Here is a 22279-nt window from a genome sequence, read left to right on the forward strand (position 1 = left end):
AATGGTCACCCTTGTCAAAAAGTAATGTACCATAAATGCAAGGGTTTATTTTTGGACTCAGTTATACTCCATTGGTTTATGTATCTATCCTTATGCCAGTACCATTCTGTTTTAATTACTGTAGCTTTGTAGTAAGTTTTGAAATTAGGATGTATGAGTCCTCCAACTTTTTTGTTATTCTTCAAGATTATTTTGGCCGTTCTGGGTGCCTTGCATTTCCAAATGAATTTTAGGAGCATTTTGTCAATTTCTCCAAAATAGGCAGCTGAAATTTTGATAGGGATTGTATTAAACCTGTAGATCATTTTGGGGGGTATTGCTTTCTTAACAACATTAAGTCTTCCAATCCATGAACATGGGCTATCTTACTATTTATGTAGGCCTTTTTCAATTTCCCTTAGTGATATTTTATAGCTTCTGTGTATTGCATCTTATTTTCCCACACAATAATTACAGGGTGAAGTAGCTATTATGAAGAAAAGAGTTTTCTTTCCTTAAAATATCTGACCAGATTTCATTAGGTTGAACTGTGTAGGGATATTCCAGTATTTTCGACCTACAAAAACAGCAATTTCATAGGCTTCAATTTAACGCTTTCATTACTTGACTATAGGCTAATGAGAATAGTTAATATATTAATTAAACTAATCCTGTTAAACAAAGAGACCTACATAGGCAGTGGCTTAAATAAGGTAGAAGTGTGTTTCTTTTTTAAAGAGTCCAGGCTGTGGGTTAGCTGTGCCCCATGAGATCATTTAGAAACCCAGGTTCTTGGCGCACCTGGGTGATTCAGTCTGTTAAGCATCCAACGCTTGGTTTTGGCTCAGGTCTTGATCTCAGGATTGTGAGGTTGAGCCCTGCGTCAGGCTCTGCACTGAGCATGGAGCCTGCTTGAGATTCTCTCTCTCCCTCTCCCCCTCCCCTGCTTGTGCTCACTCTCTCTCTCTCTCTTAAAAAAGAGAAAAAGAAACCCAGGTTCTTTCCGGGCCCCTCAGTGCATTGTTCTTGTCTGAATGGTTACATCTGAGTGACTGTTACTTCAGCATTATATTCTGCAGAAACAGAGAAAGAGCTTATTCATTGCAAGCAGCTTGTCTTTAATTTGGAGACAATCCAGAAGTTGTGCACATCTCGTCTGTACACACCCCATTGTGTGCCCTTGGGTTATGTGGGCACGCCTGGCTCCAAAGGAGGGAGGCAGTGTAGGCTGTAGCTGGTGAACTGTGTCCAGCTAAAACTCTTATTATGGAAGAAGGGGAGACTGGATTTGGGGGACAGTCAGCCACTTGCCACACTCAGCTTCCGTGCTGCAGCATTTCCTGCAAGCAGCAATGTATTGGAACCCATTAGACGGGCCTTTAATCCCACCTTCCTTGAGCCTACTTACCTAAGGGGCTCCAAACGATCTTGTACCTTTACCAGAGGAAATCTTGTGCCCATTGCTATATGTACAATATGCAGGCACTGGTAACAGTATTTACCACCTACACAAATGCTTATGAGCTAGGCTCTGTGCTAAAATGGCTGTGCCTCTTTTTTTTTTTTTTATCTCATTTGTTCCTCACAAGAATCCCCAAAGTAGAGGATATTATTTCTGTTTTACAGATGAGGTGACAGAGGCTGCTATGGTTTAAGTCACTTGCCTAAGTTCAGCCAGGTGGTAGAGGTAAAGCTGTGAGTGGAACTAGACATGTCTTGGGGCGCCTGGGTGGCTCAGTCGGTTAAGCATCTGCCTTCGGCTCAGGTCATCATCCCAGGGCCCTGGGATTGGGCTCCAGGCTCACTGGGGAGCTTCTCCCTCCCCTTCTGCTGCTCCCCTGCTTGTGCTCTCTCTTTCTCTGTCAAATAAATAAATAAAATCTTAAAAAAAAAAAAAAAAAGAACTAGATATGTCTCTTGGAACTTTGTGCTTATAGTCCTATTGCCATTGGTATACTCTTGTTTCTGCACTTTGGGCAGCCTCTTCCAGGATGATTGGCCCACCATGCCTGGGGCCCAGCAGGATGTGCCAGAGAGGGCCCAAGCATGCCTAGGAAGCTGGACAAAGCTCATTCCCGAATTGACTTATAATTCATTTACTCATTCAGGGATTGTTTGTTGAATACTAACTCTGGGCCAGGTACTAGGCTGAGCCTGTGTCCATCCCCCACCCCTCCTGGAACTCCTTGGGGTCTGGGGCTGCTCGGCCTCTGCTGGCCAGCTGAGTTTGTCTTACTGCTTTTCGAGGGTGGTTCTCTGGGCCTCTTCCATATGCTGCGAATGGAGGATATGATGGTCATGGCCCAGATCCTTAACTTTGTACGTTTCCTGATCTGCTTGGATTTAGACCGCCTCAGGAAGAGTAGTTGACGAAACCTTTCCCTCTGGTTGTGCCGTGTAGGGAGCGCAGTGGTTAGTGGTGTCCTGCAATGACTTCTCGCCTGGTGTGTGTGGGATGAAGTGGAGGCATTTTAAGTTTTTAAAATAACAGAAGTAAAATATGTTCACCATAGAAAAAAATTAGAAAATATAGATGGGGAAAAAAGGGAAAAAGAAATCACCGATTACTCACTTCTGAAGATAACCTCTATTAATATTTTGGTGCATTTATTTCTGTTCACATGCTCATCTACCCATTCTTTAAAATGGGATCATTCTGTTTTGTAAGCTGCTTTTGGAATATAATTTAGCCTGAGCATATTACCATATCAACATCTATTTATTGTGTCAATATATTCATGTATATATTATATATATTAATAAATAGATCATCATTTTGAATGAGGTCTAGTTAACAACAAGAATAGTTTTATGTTACTGTACAGTTTACAGAGTGCTTTCTCATGTGGTACTTCACCATCTTTGCTAAAGATCTTTTTTTAAAGATTTATTTATTTTAGAGAGAGGGAGAGGGCGAGGGAGAGTCTTAAGCAGACTCCATGCTGAGCACAGAGCCCAACTTGGGGCTCCATCTCAGGAGCCAAAATCAGGAGTTGGATGTCTAACCAGCTGCACCACCCAGGCGTGCCTTTGCCAAAGATTACTAAACAGTGTGGTTTCTGGAATGTGGGGTCACAGCTGATTACCAAGTACAGAAGCCCATTCGAGGGACACCTTCTCCTTTCAGTGTGTGTCTTGGAGACAAGGTAGGTTAATAAGAAAAATCGTCCCAGTCCAGCTCAGGTGTGGGTTTGCTGTGCCTTTGGTTGGGCCGCTATCCACTCTGATGCTTTTCCTCACTCTGCAGACATAGAACACCCCTCACCGACCTGTGACCCACCACACAGTGGGAAGGATTTCCATAGCCCTGGAGGTGGTTAATTACTGACCCAGGGTGCATTCCGCAGGGTTTGGGGCGAGGTTGCAAGGACTCCTGGGAAATCACTGACAGCACTATGGGAGCTGGGAACTGTCTGCTGGGGGAGGGGCTGAGGCAGAGTCTCAGCTGAGCTGGTACTTCCAGGTTGCTTGTACCCAGTCTTGGGTCTACGGCCATACCACCCTGAACGCCCCCGATCTCGTCTGTACCCGGTCTTGGAAGGGCCTCTTGACCTTCTCTCCATCCTGGGAGGGCATCAGAGTAAGTCAAACCTGAGGTAAATCACGTGGACTGGTTCTGCCCACCTCTCCCTGGGGCTCAGACCCATCCAACGTGTAATTCTTTAGTTCCTTTCTTGGACTGTATTCCTGCCAAAGGAACGCCAAGGCTTCACTTACATTACCACCTTCGGTTACAGAAATAAAGAGGAACGTTGGCAGAGGAAACCTAACTGGTCCACTCATTCCCAGAAAGGCTACTTGCCTGAACGCTGGTGTCCCTCGGCAAGACTCTCAGCCGGCATGGCGGGCTTTCCCCAAATCCCACCAGAGGCTTTCTTGTTTCGGGCCCTTCCCAAGGGGAAACACATAGCGTTCACTAGCCATACGTGGAAGCTTCTGGAGAAGTGGTAGCCTTGTTATTTATCCCTTGCCGTTACTCTGTGAGGTAGAAGTGCTCTTTGTTGCGCAGGTGAGGAAAATGAAGGAGCTTCCTTTCCCAGGGCCACACCGCCCGCCATGAGCGGTAAAGCAGACATTTGATTCAAGTCTGTCTGAATCTTTCTTGAGTAGCATTCGACCGGCTCCTCTTAGTTGTGGGGCCTTTCAAACGGAACGAAATGCAGATGAACAAAGAAAGAAGCCAGGTGAGAGCAGAGCTGCCTTCCTGGAAACTGAGAGGGGTGGAGCCCTGGCTCCTCCCTCTTCCAGGTGGCCTGAGACATCTCCATGGAAACCATGGGCAGAGCTGATGCAAGGACACAAACAGGACACATGTTTAGATCTTTGAAACACTCTACTGTCTTTCCAGGTAGTTAGGGCTCAGACACCCATCGTCTTCGCCTAGATAGAAGAGAGGGGTTCTTTGGGACCTTGGGTTTTTATTGTCCAGAGTGGAGGTTGGCAGGAATGCCAGGAGCAGACAACTGAAGATGAGAGTCACTGTAAGCTAGGAATCTCGTCGGCAGTGCTGAGAGTTCTTAGAAGTCACGGTAAAGGTTTGGCAGGAAGAATAACAGTGCAATTCTTGGTGTTCGGGGCTTACTCTAGGGCACACAGTGCAGCCTGCAGGACCGTCTGACCATGCACGTTTTCCCACACCCACCCACCAACTCATTTACTATATGAGGGCCTGTCTCTGGATCTCTGTCTTCCTTTACCTAGCAGTCAAGGTTTAGTTGTCTCCTGCCCCCATCCTGATCTGGCCAGGAGCCCATCTGGGTCTCTTTGTACACTCATGGTATCTCTCTTGTGACTCATCTCTGTGTCCTAATTGACATCTTTTCTGTTCCTCACATTAGTGTCTTTGTGGACAAGATCTGTATCCTGCATCCCAGTGTCTGACATTGAGCTTGATGCATGGTAAATCTTTATAGATGTGTAAAATGAATGAGTACATGGTGGTGCATTTGAATTTGATCTTGAAAGACGATTAGAGTTTACTAAGCAGAGAAATGGTGGAAGGGGATCCTAGAGAGAAGGAACTGAGATTTGGTCCAGGGTCCACCATGACTTATTCCATGTATGCCCTAAACTTTCTGAAACTTGCTTTCATCATCTGCAGAATGGTGATATTTATCTTGCAGGTTCATGGTAGGGATTCAAGATGATGTTATAAATGTCTTAGCACCTTGTGCATACAAAGTACCATGATGAAATAGATACTGGGCTTACTTTTTTTTTTTTAATGAAGTAATCTCTGTGCCCAACATCAAGAGTCACCTGCTCTACCAACTGAGCCATGTGTTGTTTTAAAATAACATAACTTTGTTGGTTGTAAACTCCTGATGAGTATTTTTTAAAATTTGAGGTTTGTGTTGAAAATATAAGGAGAGCCAGTCTTCGAACTGTTCGTGGCCTTATGGTTGCTTGTCCTGGGAGGATTGTTGTTCCTGGAAGGATTGAACACTACATGATTTTGCCTTGTTCTAATTGTGAATTCATAGAATAATTATTCTAAGCTTTGTTCTCCCCATTCTCTGACTCACAGGACATGTGAAAGGAAATTCTTCATGTGGATTTGAAAGGTTGGGAGGAAACTGAGGTCCTCACAGCTGACCCACTGCTCTGCTCTTCCCATGTAGGCCGCCCCTTGTGTGACTTTCCTCTTTGAATTACACACAGGTCTCTGTTAACCGATCAGGAGTGGGAATCTATCCAACCTAGTGGGCATTTAAAGAAACCTGTTACAAGAGCAAAATCCATTTGTTGTAAGTAGTCAGCTCTCTGCTTTTCTAAAGCTGGAAAATGTATCTGTGACGAAAGCTGAAGTTTTCTTAAAACAGGAAAAAAATGTATTCTTGGGAGGCAGCCTCTTCTTCCAGAGTATTACATTAGCAATAACAACAACAGAAGAGCTATGGCTGGTGAGCGCCGATTTAAACCCTTAGAGTAGCTCGGTGAGACTCACGGCATCCTGGTGAGCCCGGAGTTGTTGTTCGCACTCTGTAGATGAGGAATTTGAGGAACAAGACTTTGAAACTAAGTGTGCCTGACTCCAGAGCTTTTGCTTTTAGCGGGTAGCCTCCTGGTGTCCTGTCAATGCCCCACGGGTGCATCTGCTCTGTTGGTCTCCCTCCATGCCAGCAAGAGTGTGGCTAGCTCGGAAAGGCCTCGCGAGCCCTGTCGGTGAGATTGCACCTGTCGCAATCTGAGACTGCTTCTGTCTTCTTCCTCTCCTCAGCTATGGGGTGCTGCTTTGGGAGCTCCTGACTGGTGAGGTGCCCTTCCGAGGAATCGATGGCTTAGCCGTGGCTTATGGAGTGGCCATGAACAAGCTCGCCCTTCCCATTCCTTCTACGTGCCCAGAACCTTTTGCCAAACTCATGGAAGGTAAGTGGCCCCTGACTGGAACAAAACTGGAGGGTTTGCCTTCTGAGCAGCACTTGGGTAGATGTCAGACGATTCTGCTGAGTCAGTTACGGAGAGAGGAGATGAAGTACAAGTCAGTCAAGGAGGAATCCTGTGGGTGGGTGGAAGAGCTACTTTCAGATGATGTCAGCACCTGCCATGTGGATGACACAGGTGCTCCTTCTGTCCATCTCAAGGGACTGTAGAGCTCAACTGAGTAACTAAAACCCGCTATCCAGCACTTCAGTGTTTTATTACTTAATACAAAATGAGAAGACACAGCAGCTTTTATTTTCAGGACCTCTGAGTGTATTACATCTAGAAACGAAGAACATCCGAGAAGAAAGGAACTCTAGAAGTCATCTGGTCAAACCCTGTAGTTCCCTGAGTGAGAAATCCTAAGCTGAGAGGGGCAAAGTGCACTCCATTAGCTAGTGCGGGAGCTGAGAATAGGTAGAGTTCACTTTTCCCGACACGCAGTCCAGTCCTTTTTATCTTTGCCTTATCATCATCCCGTTGAGGTGGGGAAGGCTGGCTCATTTATTTGTGGGAAATCGAGGCCCGAAGTCTAGTTACCCACTGTCAGGACTGGACTCGCGTAGGAACATAATAAATCGTGGCTGTTGAGCCTCATGCCAGCAAACTCTTCGGACTTGCTTTTCTGATGCTAAATCAGCAAGCAGAGTCGGATGGGGGTAGAACTGCTGCATTCTATTTCCACACTCACTCTGTATGATCGTGAGCTTGATAAGCTTGCTTTACTTCCCCAGCCCTATGTGTAGTTGCCAAAATCCCCGTGTTTCTGTTTCTGGAAGGAAAAATGAGAGGCACCTTTCTGGTAAATGAGGTCACGTAATATTCTGTCTTATGCTTGTCTCTGTCCATTCATGCTTTCTGTCTACTCCCGTGTTCCATGCAGACTGCTGGAATCCTGACCCTCATTCACGACCATCTTTCACAAATATCCTGGACCAGCTAACTACCATAGAGGAGTCTGGCTTCTTTGAGATGCCCAAGGACTCCTTCCACTGCCTGCAGGATGACTGGAAACATGAGATTCAGGAGATGTTTGACCAACTCAGGGCCAAAGAAAAGGTAAATAAAACAAGAAAAAGGCGTGAGTTGAATCAGTGGGCCTTCCCCACTGGGGCCTCTGGACAGATTCTGACACAACCACCTTCCTGCTTAGTTTGAGGTAAACAGAGCAGCTTTTTCTTCCCAACTTTACATGGAGAGAGTTCTTCAGGCCTCAAGGGTGAGCTGATGTAGTAGAGACGTTGTCTTTCTTTCTGGGATTTGGCAGGAACAAGTAGGGGTGTCATGAGTCCAAAGTTGTCCACACAGAGTATCTCCTTCATTGTCCAAACCAGAGGAAGAGCACCACTGGGCAGGTATCAGCAGAAAATATGAGAGGGTTCTAGAAACGTTTCTTGGTTCCGTAGTGGACTTCCAGAGTGGGGGTTAACTTAAGATAGAGATTCTTCAACACTGAGCACAGTTATCAGCACATCCTGCCACTGTCTTTGGTATCAGAAACAGCAGATGGGCTAAGAATACTGTATGGTTCTGAAATTATGTGGTATTTTGTATGTTTTTGTGAAAAAGGCTCAAGCCCGGACTGACTGAGGAGTTCAGATGTTCTTAGCTTACTAGAGATCCGCCTTTCGTTTTGGTGGCCCTTCCTTACGTGGCTCCTCTCTGGGCCCTTGGTGTCTGGTGAGCAGTCCGTGTCCACCGAGGGGAAGTGGATCGTGAGCACTTGCGTTGCTTCTCCTGCAGGGGCTAGGCTGACTCCAAGGGCTGCAGCTGGGGACACAAGCAGCGTCCACGTGTCTCTTGGTCAATTTCTTTTTTCCCTCCTCATGGCCCACTCGGGGCATTTGGGAAGCAACATGATAACAGCAGCTGAACTTGTATACATCTTCGTGGCCTCCCAGTTCTTTCCCTTGGAAGATGCGGTGATGGAAAGAACCTTTCGTCCTTTTTATCCAGGAGTCTCGTGGCCCCTGCCCCAGCATGTAGGGCAGGTGTTACTATCTTTCTCATCTCAGGGCCAAGGGTCAGGGACTTGTCACACAGCCTGTACGCGGGGAAACAGAATTTTCAACCTGGGTCTTCTGATTTTAACACCATCTTCTCTCCAGTATTGTTTGCCTAAACAAATGACTTAAAAATCCTTTCTGGAGCGGATTTGAAGAGATAAACCTCTTCTTATGCCACATAGCAATCCTAAACCTGGTACTATTTGGCAAGTCAATAAGTGTTCCTCAGGGGAATGGAGTGAGCTTATGACAAATCTTTTAGGACCTGGGTGGGGGGAAGGGACCAGCACTGACCATTGGGCAGAATGATTGAAAGAGGGTGTTTCTTGGGTGCCTGGGTGGCTCAGTCAGTTAAGCATCTGACTTTGGCTCAGGTCATGATTTCAGGATCCTGGGATCGAGCCCCATGGTGGGCTCCCCGCTCAGGAGGGAGTCTGCTTGTCCCTCTCCCTCTGCCCCTCCCCCGCTCATGCTCTCTCTCTCAAATGAGTAAATAAATAAAATCTTAAAAAAAAAAAAAAAGAGAAGAAGAGGGTACTCCTGTTACTAATGCTATTCCAACAAGAAGAAACCTAGAGTTGCTGGCCCTTTAGATTGTTGAATCACTTGATTCTTGGTTTTCTTTCTTTTGATTGATGAAATTACAAGGGTACCCACCAGTAAGAAAAATGAAAGTTGGATTTTGTTGTGGATGGTTACTAGGAGAAGCCAAACCCATTCTCGTAACAGCTAACATTTATAGAGCATGTACTATGTGCCATGCTCTGTTATAAAGTGATTTATATGAATTCTTATGTAATCTTGCATAATAAGATAATAATTGTCTTATGTAAACAACTGTGATGTCAGTGCGGTTAGCTCCATGTTACGTATAATGCCCCTGGTAACTCGCCTCAGGCCATGATTCAGGCAGTGTGTTCCAGAATCCTTGCTCTTAACCATTGTGCTATGATGTCTGTCCATTATAAGACTCCTAGTTGGGGAAGTGAGGGTGAGGGATGGATAATGAGCTTTCTCTCTGGGGAGATGCCTCTTAAATCATTGTATGCAGGTGATATGATCTGCATACTAGGAGGCTGATCCCTAAATGGTGTTTCACAAGAAGGAAGAGACTCACCGTGTTTGAGAGCCTTGCCTTGCCGACACATGGTGCCATTGGCGAGTACTCCATAAATGTCTTGGTTTCCCATATGATTCAGCTCATTCTCAGCTTGTCTCAATTTACCACTTCCAGGTATAGTGACGATGGATTTGTCTCTGGACTGGGGTCTGAGTTCCCTCAAAGGAAGGGGCTATAACACAAACCATCCCCTAGATAAGAGCAGGTAGGAGAAGAAGACTTAGGAAGGCTGAAATTAGCTTGAACTTTTTAACTTTCCCATCTAGCAGCAAAATCAACCAGCCAAGAATGATTTTTCTGAATCTTCCATGTTTTTCTTCTCCTGATGGTGAAAACAAAGTAGTGGGACAAGGAGAGCCAAGGCTTTGGGGGTGGGGGTAGGGGGCATACAACAGTGAATCTGTTTGGGGCTTATTTCATCGAAGAAGGAGAAGTTCAAAAGTTCAGGCTCATCTCTCAGACACTTACGATGAATCTGGGTTCCCGTAAAGGATTGCATTTATAAAATTGAATTCTGTCTTCCCTTCCTTCTTTCTCATTCATTCATTCATTGACACTGAGCACCCATCGTGTACAAGACAATTTTCTTTTTCTTTTCTTTTTTTTTTAAGAGGGAGAGACAGGGTGGGGTGGCAGAGGGAAAGGGAGAGAGAGAATCCCAAGCAGGCTCCAGGCACAAAGCCTGATGTGGGACTCCATCTCATAAACCTGAGATCATGACCCAAGCTGAAACCAAGAGTCAGACGCTTAACCAGCTGAGCCACCCAGGCACCCCCAAAGACAATTTTCAAGGTGCTAGTCCTTTTCTCACTTCCCCCCCTTTCTATCATTTTTATTATCAATTTATTTTTATTATCAATTTTGATACTCTCTTGAGCATGGAGGGCAAGTTGAATGAAAAGTTCCTAACATCAGAATATTCATTCCCCTCTTGTCTCTGTTCTCTACCCATTGCTCAGCTTCCCCAATATGTGCTCACATACTTTTTCCTAGCTCTCGGCTCCCTTTCTACAATATTTTGTTTTAGTCCAGAATGACTTCTTACAGTGGAGCATTCCATGGAGAAATTCTAAGTTTCGGCCGCAGAAGTGTTGCTCTGGCTGCTTTATTGAAGAAATTCCCCACTTTTAAGTTTTAGCGCTTCATCCCACCACACGTCAGTCTTACATCCTGGGTAAGCAGCGCTAATAGTTCAGATTCCAGATTTGACAACTGTATGCACATATTCAGTTCTCTTTCCTGTTTGCTCTCCTGTTTCCTGATTCCATATACCTCCCTCCTCCCCCGCCTCACCTCAGGAGCTCCGTGCCGATGTACATATATAAATTCATGCGGAAGGGAAAAGGGGAGGCAGGGAAGAGGTTCTGCTCGTCTAATACAGCGGCGGTCCTACAGCAGCACCTGGCAGAGACTTCGGGAAATGTTTTCTCTTCTCTTTGCTGTGCTGTCACGAACCTTCCAGAGCACATGGTTGTCCTTCAAGATGAGAGTTCAAACCACATGCTTTTATGGATTCACTCACCAACTGAATAGAGGTTTAGAAGACATGCCTCACCAGCTTTTGAACAGTCGCTCAGGAAATACATTTTGATTTGAATGTTAGGTGATTGAGGGCGATTCATTTATAGTGGGCACATTTTAAGCTAGGTCGCATCAAGTTGACTCTGGCTTAAAAAGCATCCTTTATAAAGTGGGAAAAAATGAAAATACCACCAAGTCTGTAAAATTTAAGTACATGATGATATTTTCTGCCCAAACCCCTGTTTTTTTCCAGTCATAGGCAGTCATAATCCATAATCAAGGAGCAACTAGGAGCTCTCAGCCCCTGTCTCCAGGGCTGCCATAGCTATGTCCTCGGTGTGGCTGGGCTGAGCCTGCCCCTCCCCGGCATCCAGCCTCCAGGGTGGTCAGGGATTCCTTTACCAGCGCCTCCGCCTGGGACTGAGGGTTTGGAGGCATTGGCCCTCAGGGGCCCTCGGCCTCCCCGCCTGCGCTGAGCACCCTCTCTTCGCTGCCATACTTCTGCCCCTGCAGGAGCTCCGCACCTGGGAGGAGGAGCTGACGCGGGCCGCGCTCCAGCAGAAGACCCAGGAGGAGCTGCTGCGGCGCCGCGAGCAGGAGCTGGCCGAGCGGGAGATCGACATCCTGGAGCGGGAGCTCAACATCATCATCCACCAGCTGTGCCAGGAGAAGCCCCGGGTGAAGAAACGCAAGGGCAAGTTCAGGAAGAGCCGGCTGAAGCTCAAGGATGGGAACCGCATCAGCCTCCCTTCCGGTCAGTGGCCGGGGACCTGCTGGGAGGTGGGAGGGCAGGGTGGCAGGCTGTGTGGCCAGGGACCTGGGGGAGCTGGGGACGGGCTGGGAGGCAGGAGGCTCTGGGTCTCCGAACGGGGCGGGGTCGAAGTGGGCTGTTCCATTCAGGGGGGAAGACTGGCCCACGGCCAAGCTACCCTGCTCCGGAGGAGTTGTTGAGTGTGACTAAACACAGACCGGGAAGGAAGACAAACCGGTGACGGGCGAACCTGACAGGCAGGCATGGTCCAGACTGCTAGCAGCGTGGTGGCTCACATGGAGAACTCAGGGCTCTGCAGAATAGCTCATCTCAGGGTTTCTCTAAATAACTAGTTTCTGCATACAGTTGAGATTAGGATTCACGGGTAGGAATTTGATTTGCATACAACCTTTCAGAAGCATGTTAGGTGAATAAAGGTACATTTGTAGGATATTCAGCCTTGGGAAAATGCAAAGTAATAGGAAACTATGAATTAGAATCTTTATGGGGAGGTGAGTGCTCAAGTGTGTGTTTATTGTATTCTAAGCCTATAAGGTCCTGGGAAGCAAACTCAGTTAGGGGTGTAAGGACACCAAGGGAAAATAGTGTCATAGGGGCAGTAGCGGAGGATTTTAAGCACCGGGATGATGGCTTCAGCACAGACAAGGGAATTCATTCAGTGAAATTCAGTGGATGAATTTGTGCGACATGTTTACCAGTGTCCTTGTTGCACATTTTTCTGGCCAGGCAACACAGAGTCTGTGAGCCCCGCTTGGCATGTCGCATGTGATGTCAAGCTGCTGTGAGCTGGGGAAGCTCAGAAGGAAACAGTAGCTCCCTCCTTCAGGGAGATCACGTCTAGTCGGGGGACCTACGGGCAGACACTCAGCTGTTTATTACACCTCTTGATAGATGAGGACACTGGGACTTAGAAATCCAGGGCTATAAGATTTACCTTCTTTATGCTGTGCTGTGCCTGTCTTTGGAAAATGTCACAGTTTGGACCATTAGCCCCATGCGCTCACTTCCCTAGGTTCCCACCAAGGATTAGTCCTTATTACTCTGCTCTGCCTGCCCTTAGTGAGAAGCATCCGTCTCCCTGCTTTGGTCCCTGAGAAAAGGGGGCCTGTCCTAATAGATTGTAAGAAACAGAATTGTAAGTTAGATTTCCTAGAATAATCAGCAAGTCTCCTGATCTTAAGAAAACTATTATAAATCTGTGATTACTACACCTATGTACACTGTAGATGAGGTTGACTTGGAGAGTGAATTTTCCTTCTCCTCATACGTTCATCTTGCTGTCCTGCCATCTTTGCGGAGAAAGAGATGATTCTGAAAAAGAACGTTTCCCAGGCGAACAAGTCACTTCTTAGGAAACAAGGGCCTGTCCCTCAAGCCTGCCAGGACAGACCACTTTTCTCACAGGACCTGGGTTATGGGAAAATTCTAATGCACACACATGTCTGTCTTTCCCCAAGCAGATTTCCAGCACAAGTTCACGGTTCAGGCCTCCCCCACCATGGATAAAAGGAAGAGTCTCATCAACAGCCGCTCCAGTCCTCCTGCGAGCCCCACCATCATTCCTCGCCTTCGAGCCATCCAGTGTGAGACTGTTTCCCAAATTAGTTGGGGCCAGAACACACCAGGGGCATCTGTCCCCTGCTCTGTCCAGCCACCGACTGGCCCAGGCTTGCTCCATCCATAACTTCTGCCACCTCTCCTCGGCAATGTGTATATACATGCACATATGTACGCAAACCCTTAGCCCTCCTTCTTGTCTCTCTCCATTAGCTTTATACTACTGCTCCCCTGCTTTTCTTCTTAGAGACCAGCAGAGGGGTTTGTGGGTATTAACGGGATCTTTCGTGAACCACAAAGCTGGTTCAGAAACTGGTGTGTGATATAGATAACCTGGTACCTGGCCTGGGTTGGTTGGTACCCTGGCCTGGGGACCCTGTGTGTGCTCTGCCATATTTGAGGCATCGTTGTTTTTCTTTTGTTCATGCTTCCCAGGGAAGGGTGTTTTCAAAGTGTAGATCCTAAAGGAACTTGCCAAATACTTTGTGATAGGCCAAGTCTGGACCAATTTTATTTTTACCACAGTGTTTATTAAAAAGAATTTACACACACATGTGTGTGTATGAATGGAGTCGTTTCCCTAACTTAGAGATTTCACTTAAAAACAAAAATAAAAAACAAACCCTAGCTGGCTGTCCTTGGAAAATCCATTCATATCTGTGGATTCCCATTTTTCATGTGCCCACAGTTGACTAGAAGCAATGGCGGCTTCCATATGCTCTGTATTTTGCCTCAGTCCCCTCAGCTCCTGTTTTTTTGGTGTCTGAAACCATCCGGTCACTTATGATGTAAGCCTAGTCTCTGAAGCATTTGGGTTTCAACTTTTGCTATAAGGTAGCAATGTCAGAAGAACGTTCCTCCTCTTATCTGTTGTATTTCTCTAGGCCTGTTCCTTCCCCTTCTCCTCCTACTCCTGACTTCCTGCTCCATAGTCTTGAGCTCCTCATTGTCTTCCTTTCTTACCAAAATTCTTTTCTGCACTTCCAAGTCTTCCTTACCCCCTTATCTTTTTTTCTCTCCTACCTATCTCCTTCCCTACCCACTCCCAGTCCAGTTCCACCCAACAAAACAAGTTCCTTAAGTCAGATCTGTTTGGAACTCTGATGTCTGGCTGGCCTGAGCTCCAGCTTTGCGTTGGACGCAAATTAGGAGAATCTGGGATGTTTTTCCATGTTTGGTACTTTGAGAGTGCTCAGTGATTGGTACCTAAGGACTTGAAGGCTCCACTTGGGCACAGAGTTTTCGAGGAGGTGTGACTTCTTCCCTGCGACTCCATATATGTGTGTGTATGTCTGTGTCTGTCTGGTGAGGTAGAGGCTAGTTTTGGGGGGACCCTGTCTATCTTTTTTCTAGGTCCCATCCAACTTTTGTTATTCACAGTGACACCAGGTGAAAACAGCAAAACCTGGGGCCGGAGCTCAGTCATCCCGAAAGAGGAAGGGGAGGAGGAGGAGAGGAGGGCCCCGAAGAAGAAAGGACGGACGTGGGGGCCAAGTACGCTTGGTCAGAAGGAGCTCACCTCGGGAGATGAAGGGTAAGAGCCAGAATGCGGGAGATTCTTTCTGCTTAAAGATGGGTATTCCCTTTTAAAACTATGATGTGAAGTACTTTTTCTCTGTTGTGTGTCCCATTGCTTTCTGAGAAATTACAAGCCTCTTGCTCTTTGCAACGGTTTTCCAATCTCCTTGCTCCCTGGAACCTCCCCTAGGATGGGGCTCAGCATACTTTTTGTGTAAAGGGTCAGACAGTAAATATTTTAGGCTCTGAGGGTCCTACAATCTCTTTGGCAGTCCCTCCGCTCCTGTGTTTCAGTACCAAAGCAGCAGGCCACGGGCCGTACATAAATGAAGGCGCGCGCCTGTGTTTACTCAGTAAAACTTTATAAACAGGTGGTGGACACGAGTTGGCCCTCCAGGTATAGTTTGCTGACCCCTGAAGGCGTCTGACTCAGAGCAGCAAGTAGATCAAGCAGTAACCGAACGTGGAGAGTTCTACCAGATGTTCTACTTCTGTCTGGCTCTTCCCCTTTGATCATCCGCTCAGAGCCAAGAGAAGGAAGAGTAGGGCTTACAGGACTCTCTCGACTTGGAGGCTTATCCCGACGCAGGGGCGGACGGAATAATCCAGCCCTGGTAGTCAGTGCACTCAGATGTTAACTCCAAGGCCACCGGAACTTCTTCTTTTTATTTATTTATTTATTTAAATCTAATTAATTAACAGTTTCAGAGGGTAGAGTTCAGTGATGCATCAGTCTTCTATAACACCCTGTGCTCATGACATCACGGGCCCACTAGAACTTCTTTTAGGCCTCACCTCATAGCCACCCTGACAGGTGTGAGCATGCCCTCTGGGCAAAGCACAAGACCCAGCTTTGTGCCTGGGATGTGCTTGTGTTCTTCCTGTGGCTTTCAAGTTAAATTCTCTCAAGTCCCAGTTCTTGGGCGGCCAGTCCCTCATAGTGAGTTAAGCAGTGGCGAGCGTCACCGCTGACCCCAGCCTGCCTCGCCGTGTGGCCTTATGTTTTCTCGTCCGTAAAACGGGGGTTATGCCAGCATCCCCCTCGTGGAGTTGATGCAAGAATTAAATAAGTTCCTCTTTGGGAAGTGCTGGCACGATTAGCTGGCTCGTAGTGAGCCTATGTAAATATCTGCCGTGATGGTTCTTCTGCGCTTCTCATGCAATTTCTGTTTCACACCTGAAGAACGAGTGTAGTAGTTTGCAGTTCTTATTCTTGGTGTTAGAATCTAGAATCCCCTTTCTTGACTTTTCTAAGTGTGAGAAGAATCAGCAACCCCCTTCTCCCTTTTCAGTGACTTTCCTGAGCTTGTGCCTGGACCTGGACCTGGCTCTGGTATTCCTTTGAGTCCTAAGATTTCAGATCCCAAATCTGTTTTCTCATGTCAGATCTGAGCTAAAGGTGAAAATACCAATTTGGTGCATAAAGGATTGACTCTTTGAAGCCAGGCTTTAGAAATCACTTAGATGCCTTGGAAGAGGGAAAAGGAAGAAAGGAAGGAAGGGGGAGAGGAAGAAAGGAAGAGAGAGAAAGACAAAGGAAGAAAGGAAGGAAGGAAGGAGAAGGAGAAAGAGAAGGAGAAGGAAGGGAAGATTTAGGTATGTAGGGCCAACTGCCTAAGCTCCATGAGAGTTCCGTGACTGAGTCCTCTATGAGTCCTCGAGGAATGGTAAATTGCTCTGCTGTAGTAGGTTCTGTAGGGGCAAGAGCTCCTCAGTTTGATTTCCCTTGAGCCCTGGGGTCGAGTAGGGTTGAGGTGGGTCTGAGAAGCTCAGTCACCCTGAATCCCTTGGTATTTCTGACATTCGTGGGTTTCCTGATAGGATTTACCAGGTTGGCTGTGGGTCCCAGTAGTTTCTCTAGTTCTGTTTCATTTATAGATATTTTTTTGTCTTGCTAGTAAATTAACTTTATTTCACATTCCAAAATATTAATTTTGGCATTTTCTTCCCCCTTGCATAGATTTGTCCTCAAAACTGTTGAAACAGTTCAAAATACGACTTAATTTTTTATGATTCTCAATTCCTATTCAAGAAATAAAGTCTATTCCATTCATTCTCGAGTAAAGACCTCTTTAATGGCAGAAATTTTTGAGAGTCTCTGTGTGACAGTATTTCTAGTTTTAGTCCCTATTAACGGAAGAAAATATGTAACAATAAAAAGCTATATTGAATTCAGTAATGTTAAGTGAATTTGCATCTCCATCCTTTTAAAAAATAGTATTTATCTTATAGGAAACATGTACTTGCTCCTAGACAGCTTGGGTGTCTGTGGATTCACGTGGTCTCTGCAATTACGCTGTGGTGGCTTGGGGACCTTTGTCCCACAGATTGGGAGGTCCTGGGCCTGTGGCAGCTCAGGCGCGGCCACCTCATTAAGGTTCCTGCATGGTGTGGGTTGTGCTGACCGGGCAGGAGGAAGGCAGCTGGCCACATGGCTGGAGTTCAGCCTTAAGGGCTCCCATGTGGGAGAGGCTGAGTTGGATGTACCCACTGTCGCCTACTACTGATTTTCTTTATTCGTTGAAGATCCCCTCAGAGACGTGAGAAAGCTAATGGTTTAAGTACCCCATCAGAATCTCCACATTTCCACCTGGGGTGAGTCTAATCGTCACCCTTCCATCAGATGTGTTCATAATAGTCCCCCTTCCATTTCCTTGTTCTCACGGCACACCCCGTAGAATCGAGCGTCATTATTGCCAAGGCTGTGCTGACTTTTTTTCTTTAAAGCGGTACCCTCGTGCACGCTGGGAGCTTCCTGTGTTGGTCTGACTTTCCCTTTTCTCCCTTCCCTGACCACTCCTGTTGTTGGGGTTCTCCTGGCACCCCTAGTTATAGGGCGATGACACAAGGCTATTTATCCTTTCATCTTTAGCACTGGCTTTGACTTTGCTAATCTGGATTCCCTTGAACCCAGAGCTGGAGGTGATGTTAGAAGATTATCAGTTAGAAGTCCCAGGCTGTGGGTTTAGTAGCATGCTTATCTCTGGCTGTGTATTTTGGTGGAAACCACGGGTGGCTGGAATGTACTTGAATTCGCTGGTATTTCTGATAGCACTTGAAACAGAGATCTGAAATGAGGGGAACCATTGGTCCTTCTCTCTCCCTCAGGATGGACTGGGAAGAGTGGGCTTTATTTGAATAGCTTTTTCTGGCCCTGAAATGAGAGCCCCTTCTGATTATAATCCTGGTATTTCCAAGGCAACGATAACCCACAGATTTCCTCAGTCTTCCCTCTTTACTGTCCGTTAGAGAAGAGACCAGTGCTGCTGGGTCTCTGACTCCCCCATCATATGAGGGGGTTGGTGGGGTGCCCCGTCAGGATCCTCAGAGTTACTGGCTTGTGAGTCTGAGCTCATCACAGGGACTTGAAAGCAAGCTCTTGCCCTTTTCCTCTCCGTTCCCAGACAAACCAGGGGCTCGAGGATGGTATTATGTACTCCCCACGTAGGTCTGTCCCAAAGTGCACTGGGTTGGTGCAGCTTTGTTGGCTGGTTTTTGTTTTTAAAAAGTGGCTGGCAAAAAAAAAGAAAAAAAGAAAAAAAAAGTGGCTGGCTTTGAAAGTTGCCTAAGCATGCCATAAGCTTGGCAGGAGTGGAGGATGCGGTCTGAGTGGAGTAGCCTGGCCCGTCCATGTCTGCTAGCTCATCTGCCCGGGGCTTGCCTGGCATCGCAGTGTCCCCTGATGTCAGCACTGTGCTGTAGACAGCGTCCCGGAGTGATGGCCTCTCGTGGAAGATGGGCTCGGGCAAGACCTGGGCCAGTGCTGGGCAGCCCTCATTCTTCCTGTCCTCTTGCCAGCCTGCCTGCTAGATCTTTCCCCAGCTCCATAACAGCATGTGAAGGGGTGGGTTCATGGCCCTGCTTTTCTTTTCCTAGAGCATGTGCACTTCTGTTTGTGATGCGAGGGGACTCAGTTATGTTTGTTGCCTGTACCCCAAGGCTCTTGGGCTTTGGTGGAATTAAGCTCACAGGGAGAGACTTTTGCACAGGCCCGTGGAGGTGAGAGTGGAGTAAGGGAAGTAACCAGTTCTCACAGTTTCCTCGTTTCCTCCCATTTAGCCTCAAGTCCCTGGTAGATGGATACAAACAGTGGTCGTCCAGTGCCCCCAATCTGGGGAAGGGCCCGAGGAGTAGCCCAGCCCTGCCAGGGTTCACCAGCCTTATGGAGATGGGTGAGCATTGCCTTTGTCCTGACTGTCCCTGTTTCCTCAGGGAAATTTCGGCCAAGCTTCTGGGACTGTTTGAGGACCCCTACTGCCACTTCATGAGTGTCGTCTCCTCTTTTACCCAACTCCCAGGCCCCCACCCACTTCCTTCTTTGCTTGCTCTACTCCCATTTCATCGAACCTTCCCAAATCACAATTTCTTCCTACTACTGCCATGGGGCCTGCCCTTGGCCTCCTATCCCAGGGAGCCAGGTATAGTCTCCTTAGGGCAGTGCAGAGGGTGAGGCCTTGAATCAGGCATTTTCCTTTGCTGGGTCACTTTCCTTTGTATCTTAATGTGGGGAGTCTGCAAAACAGGAGATGGTTTCTTCCTTTCTCCAAGGAAGCTTTCCATTTGCCTGTGCTTGCTGAATGGGTAAGGTCTCCTCCAGGCTCTCTGTCAGACAGTAAGTCCTCTTCTCTCTGAAGATCTCCAAGGTCAGAGTAGGTCAGTTTATAGAGTAGATGTACCTTCACCTGGGGAGGGGATTCCAATCCATTGCTCTTAGAGGGGTCTCTAGGCCATCCTAGAAATTCAAGGCCCCTTCCACTTTTAAGGTGCAAAAAAGTTAGGAATGTTTCTGTTCTACCCACTATTCTAGGAAATTCACACTGTACCTCTTGTGTTGAGGGTCCCAATGAAAGAAGTAGAAAAGTAGCCGATTTCCTTTTCTGAAAACAGGAAAAGAGGCTCTGGAATGGAGAGTGATTTCCTCGTGTTGGTCACAGTTGAGTGTGGAGGACTAAAGCTCTGTGGGTTCAATGCCTGGTTCCTTATCCCACCCATGAGACTCTTAACTTTGAATTCCTGACGCTCCACCAGGAGGCCCGGGGCTGGGAAGAAGGACGAGATTCTTACTCTTGCTGCTTCATTCCCATTTCCTGTTTCCCTTCCTTTCCTCTCTTCTTCACAGAGGATGAGGACAGCGAAGGCCCAAGGAGTGGGGAGAGTCGTCTGCAGCATTCACCCAACCAGTCCTACCTCTGTATCCCATTCCCTCGTGGAGAGGATGGAGAGGGCCCCTGCAGTGATGGAGTCCACGAGGAGCCCACCCCAGTCAACTCAGCCACCAGTACCCCTCAGCTGACGCCCACCAACAGCCTCAAGCGGGGCGGCGGCCACCACCGCCGTTGTGAGGTGGCTCTGCTCGGCTGTGGGGCTGTTCTCGCGGCCACCGGCCTGGGGTTCGACCTGCTGGAAGCTGGCAAGTACCAGCTGCTCCCCCCGGAGGAGCCTGAGCCCCCAGCCCGGGAGGAGAAGAAGAGGCGTGAGAGTCTTTTCCAGAGGGCCAGCCGTCCTCGTCGGAGCACCAGCCCCCCATCCCGGAAGCTCTTCAAGAAGGAGGAGCCCATGCTGTTGCTAGGAGACCCCTCTGCCTCCCTAACGCTGCTTTCTCTCTCCTCCATCTCCGAGTGCAACTCCACCCGCTCCCTGCTGCGTTCGGACAGCGATGAGATCGTGGTGTACGAGATGCCCATCAGTCCGGTCGAGGCCCCACCCCTGAGCCCTTGCACCCACAACCCCCTGGTCAACGTCCGAGTGGAGCGCTTCAAACAAGACCCTAACCAGTCCCTGACTCCTACCCACGTCACCCTCACGGCCCCCACGCAGCCCAGTGGCCACCGGCGGACTCCTTCTGACGGGGCCCTCAAGCCAGCGGCTCTCCTAGCCAGCAGGAGCCCCTCCAGCAATGGGTTGAGCCCCAGCCCTGGAGCAGGTGAGTCCTGCCCTCCTCCTCTTTTCTCTTTCCTGCCTTTGTGCCTCCCCCTGGAGTGCAGTACTGGAGTGGATGCCATCCCTCCTTTGGCTCGGCCCACCGGGACATGCTGCCCTGGGGTTGGAGAGGTGGCCAGGCTGGCTACCTTCTCTCTGGGGGGAGATGCCTCCGTCGGGGGAGACAGCTTCTAGGAAGGATCAGGCCCAAGGCTCCCGTGGGAAATTCGGGCTCTGGGTCTTGGAGTGCACAGCGCCGTGCCTGCAGGGTGTGTGGGGGGGGTGCGGGCAGGGGCCTAGCCCCCTTGTTCCCGGAAGTGGAGACCGACGTTCCTGGAAGGAGTGCCGCACTGCACTAGGAGGGGTGTTCGGTGCCACGTGGCTGGGCTCGTGCCTGGCATACTCACAGGCCAGCTTCCTCCTGTGCATCCTGCCCCGCGTCACTCGTCCCTTACTCATTGCTGACTCCCCGGACGTGGAGAGGGATGCAGGTAAATTGCTGAGCCCGGCATATGCCTGCCTTCTCTATCTGACACCCAGCCACCTGGCTGTAGGTAACCCAGGTTGTTCCCACCACCATCCCCTGCTCCCTAGAGACCTACATCTTACTCGGAAACCCCTCTCACCCAGTAGAAGATGACCAGATGGCAACTGAGAGTTCAGTGATCTTTTTTTTTTTTTAAGTTACCAACTTTATTAAAAATAATTTTAACAAAGGAAATGATAGGAACAGACATTTGACAGGAAAGTAAAATATAAGAATATAAAGAGGACAGCTCCTGTATTAAGGTTCTTCAGAGTAATAGAACCAATAGCATGTGTCTGTCTGTCTGTCTATAGAGAGATTTATTTTAAGGAATTGGTTCACATGATTGTGGAGGCTGGCAATTCAAAATCTGCAGGGTAGGCTGGCAGGCTGAAGATCCAGGGAAGAACTGATGTTGTAGTTCAAGTCTGAAGGCAGTGTGCCGACAGAATTCCATCTTCCTTAGGGAAGGTCAGTCTTTTACTATTAAGTCCTTTAACTGATCAGATGAGGACCACCCACATTATTGAGGGTAATTAAATGTTATCAAAACTATGCCTTCTCTTCTTTAAAAAGTGACAGCAGTTATAAACTGGAAATTCACTTAAGAAATACCAAACCTCATCCACAAGCATAACTATACTAAGTGAAACAGTAAGGTATGTTTTACCAATTACATTTGGCAAAATTTATAATTTGGTAATATTTATTTTTTAAGAGAGTTCAGTGATCTTTGAGTGTAAACGACAGTTGTATTTTCCCCTTCAGCTTGCCCCTCCCCTCTTTAGATTTTTTTTTTGTTGAACTCAGATGTATGTCCCCTTTGGGAATCAGACCTTATGACTCATCTTTGGAATTCTGATGCCTAGATTTGTTCCTGCCTCCCATGTTTATTCACTGAACGAACTGGGAATAAGCAGACCCTTCCTTGAGTCTCA

General features: G+C 47.7%; 1 protein-coding gene across 2 annotated transcripts in view; it reads left to right on the forward strand.

The window, feature by feature from the left end:
- The window catches only part of MAP3K9 (mitogen-activated protein kinase kinase kinase 9), a 77084-nt gene that overhangs the window by 48042 nt on the left and 6763 nt on the right, over positions 1 to 22279 (forward strand). The window contains exons 4-11 of one of the 2 annotated variants that reach the window (XM_034992223.1): positions 6200 to 6348; positions 7286 to 7461; positions 11563 to 11803; positions 13282 to 13404; positions 14759 to 14912; positions 17423 to 17491; positions 18956 to 19068; positions 20016 to 20819. In XM_034992223.1, the coding sequence (XP_034848114.1) occupies positions 6200 to 6348; positions 7286 to 7461; positions 11563 to 11803; positions 13282 to 13404; positions 14759 to 14912; positions 17423 to 17491; positions 18956 to 19068; positions 20016 to 20819 (1829 nt within the window). The remainder of the gene's footprint in view (positions 1 to 6199; positions 6349 to 7285; positions 7462 to 11562; positions 11804 to 13281; positions 13405 to 14758; positions 14913 to 17422; positions 17492 to 18955; positions 19069 to 20015; positions 20820 to 22279) is intronic. The other variant, XM_034992222.1, reaches the window with a different exon arrangement.

The sequence above is a fragment of the Mirounga leonina genome, unplaced genomic scaffold (genome assembly GCF_011800145.1).
Source record: "Mirounga leonina isolate KUSES-001 unplaced genomic scaffold, KU_Mleo_1.0 Mir_82, whole genome shotgun sequence".
Lineage (NCBI taxonomy): Eukaryota > Metazoa > Chordata > Mammalia > Carnivora > Phocidae > Mirounga > Mirounga leonina.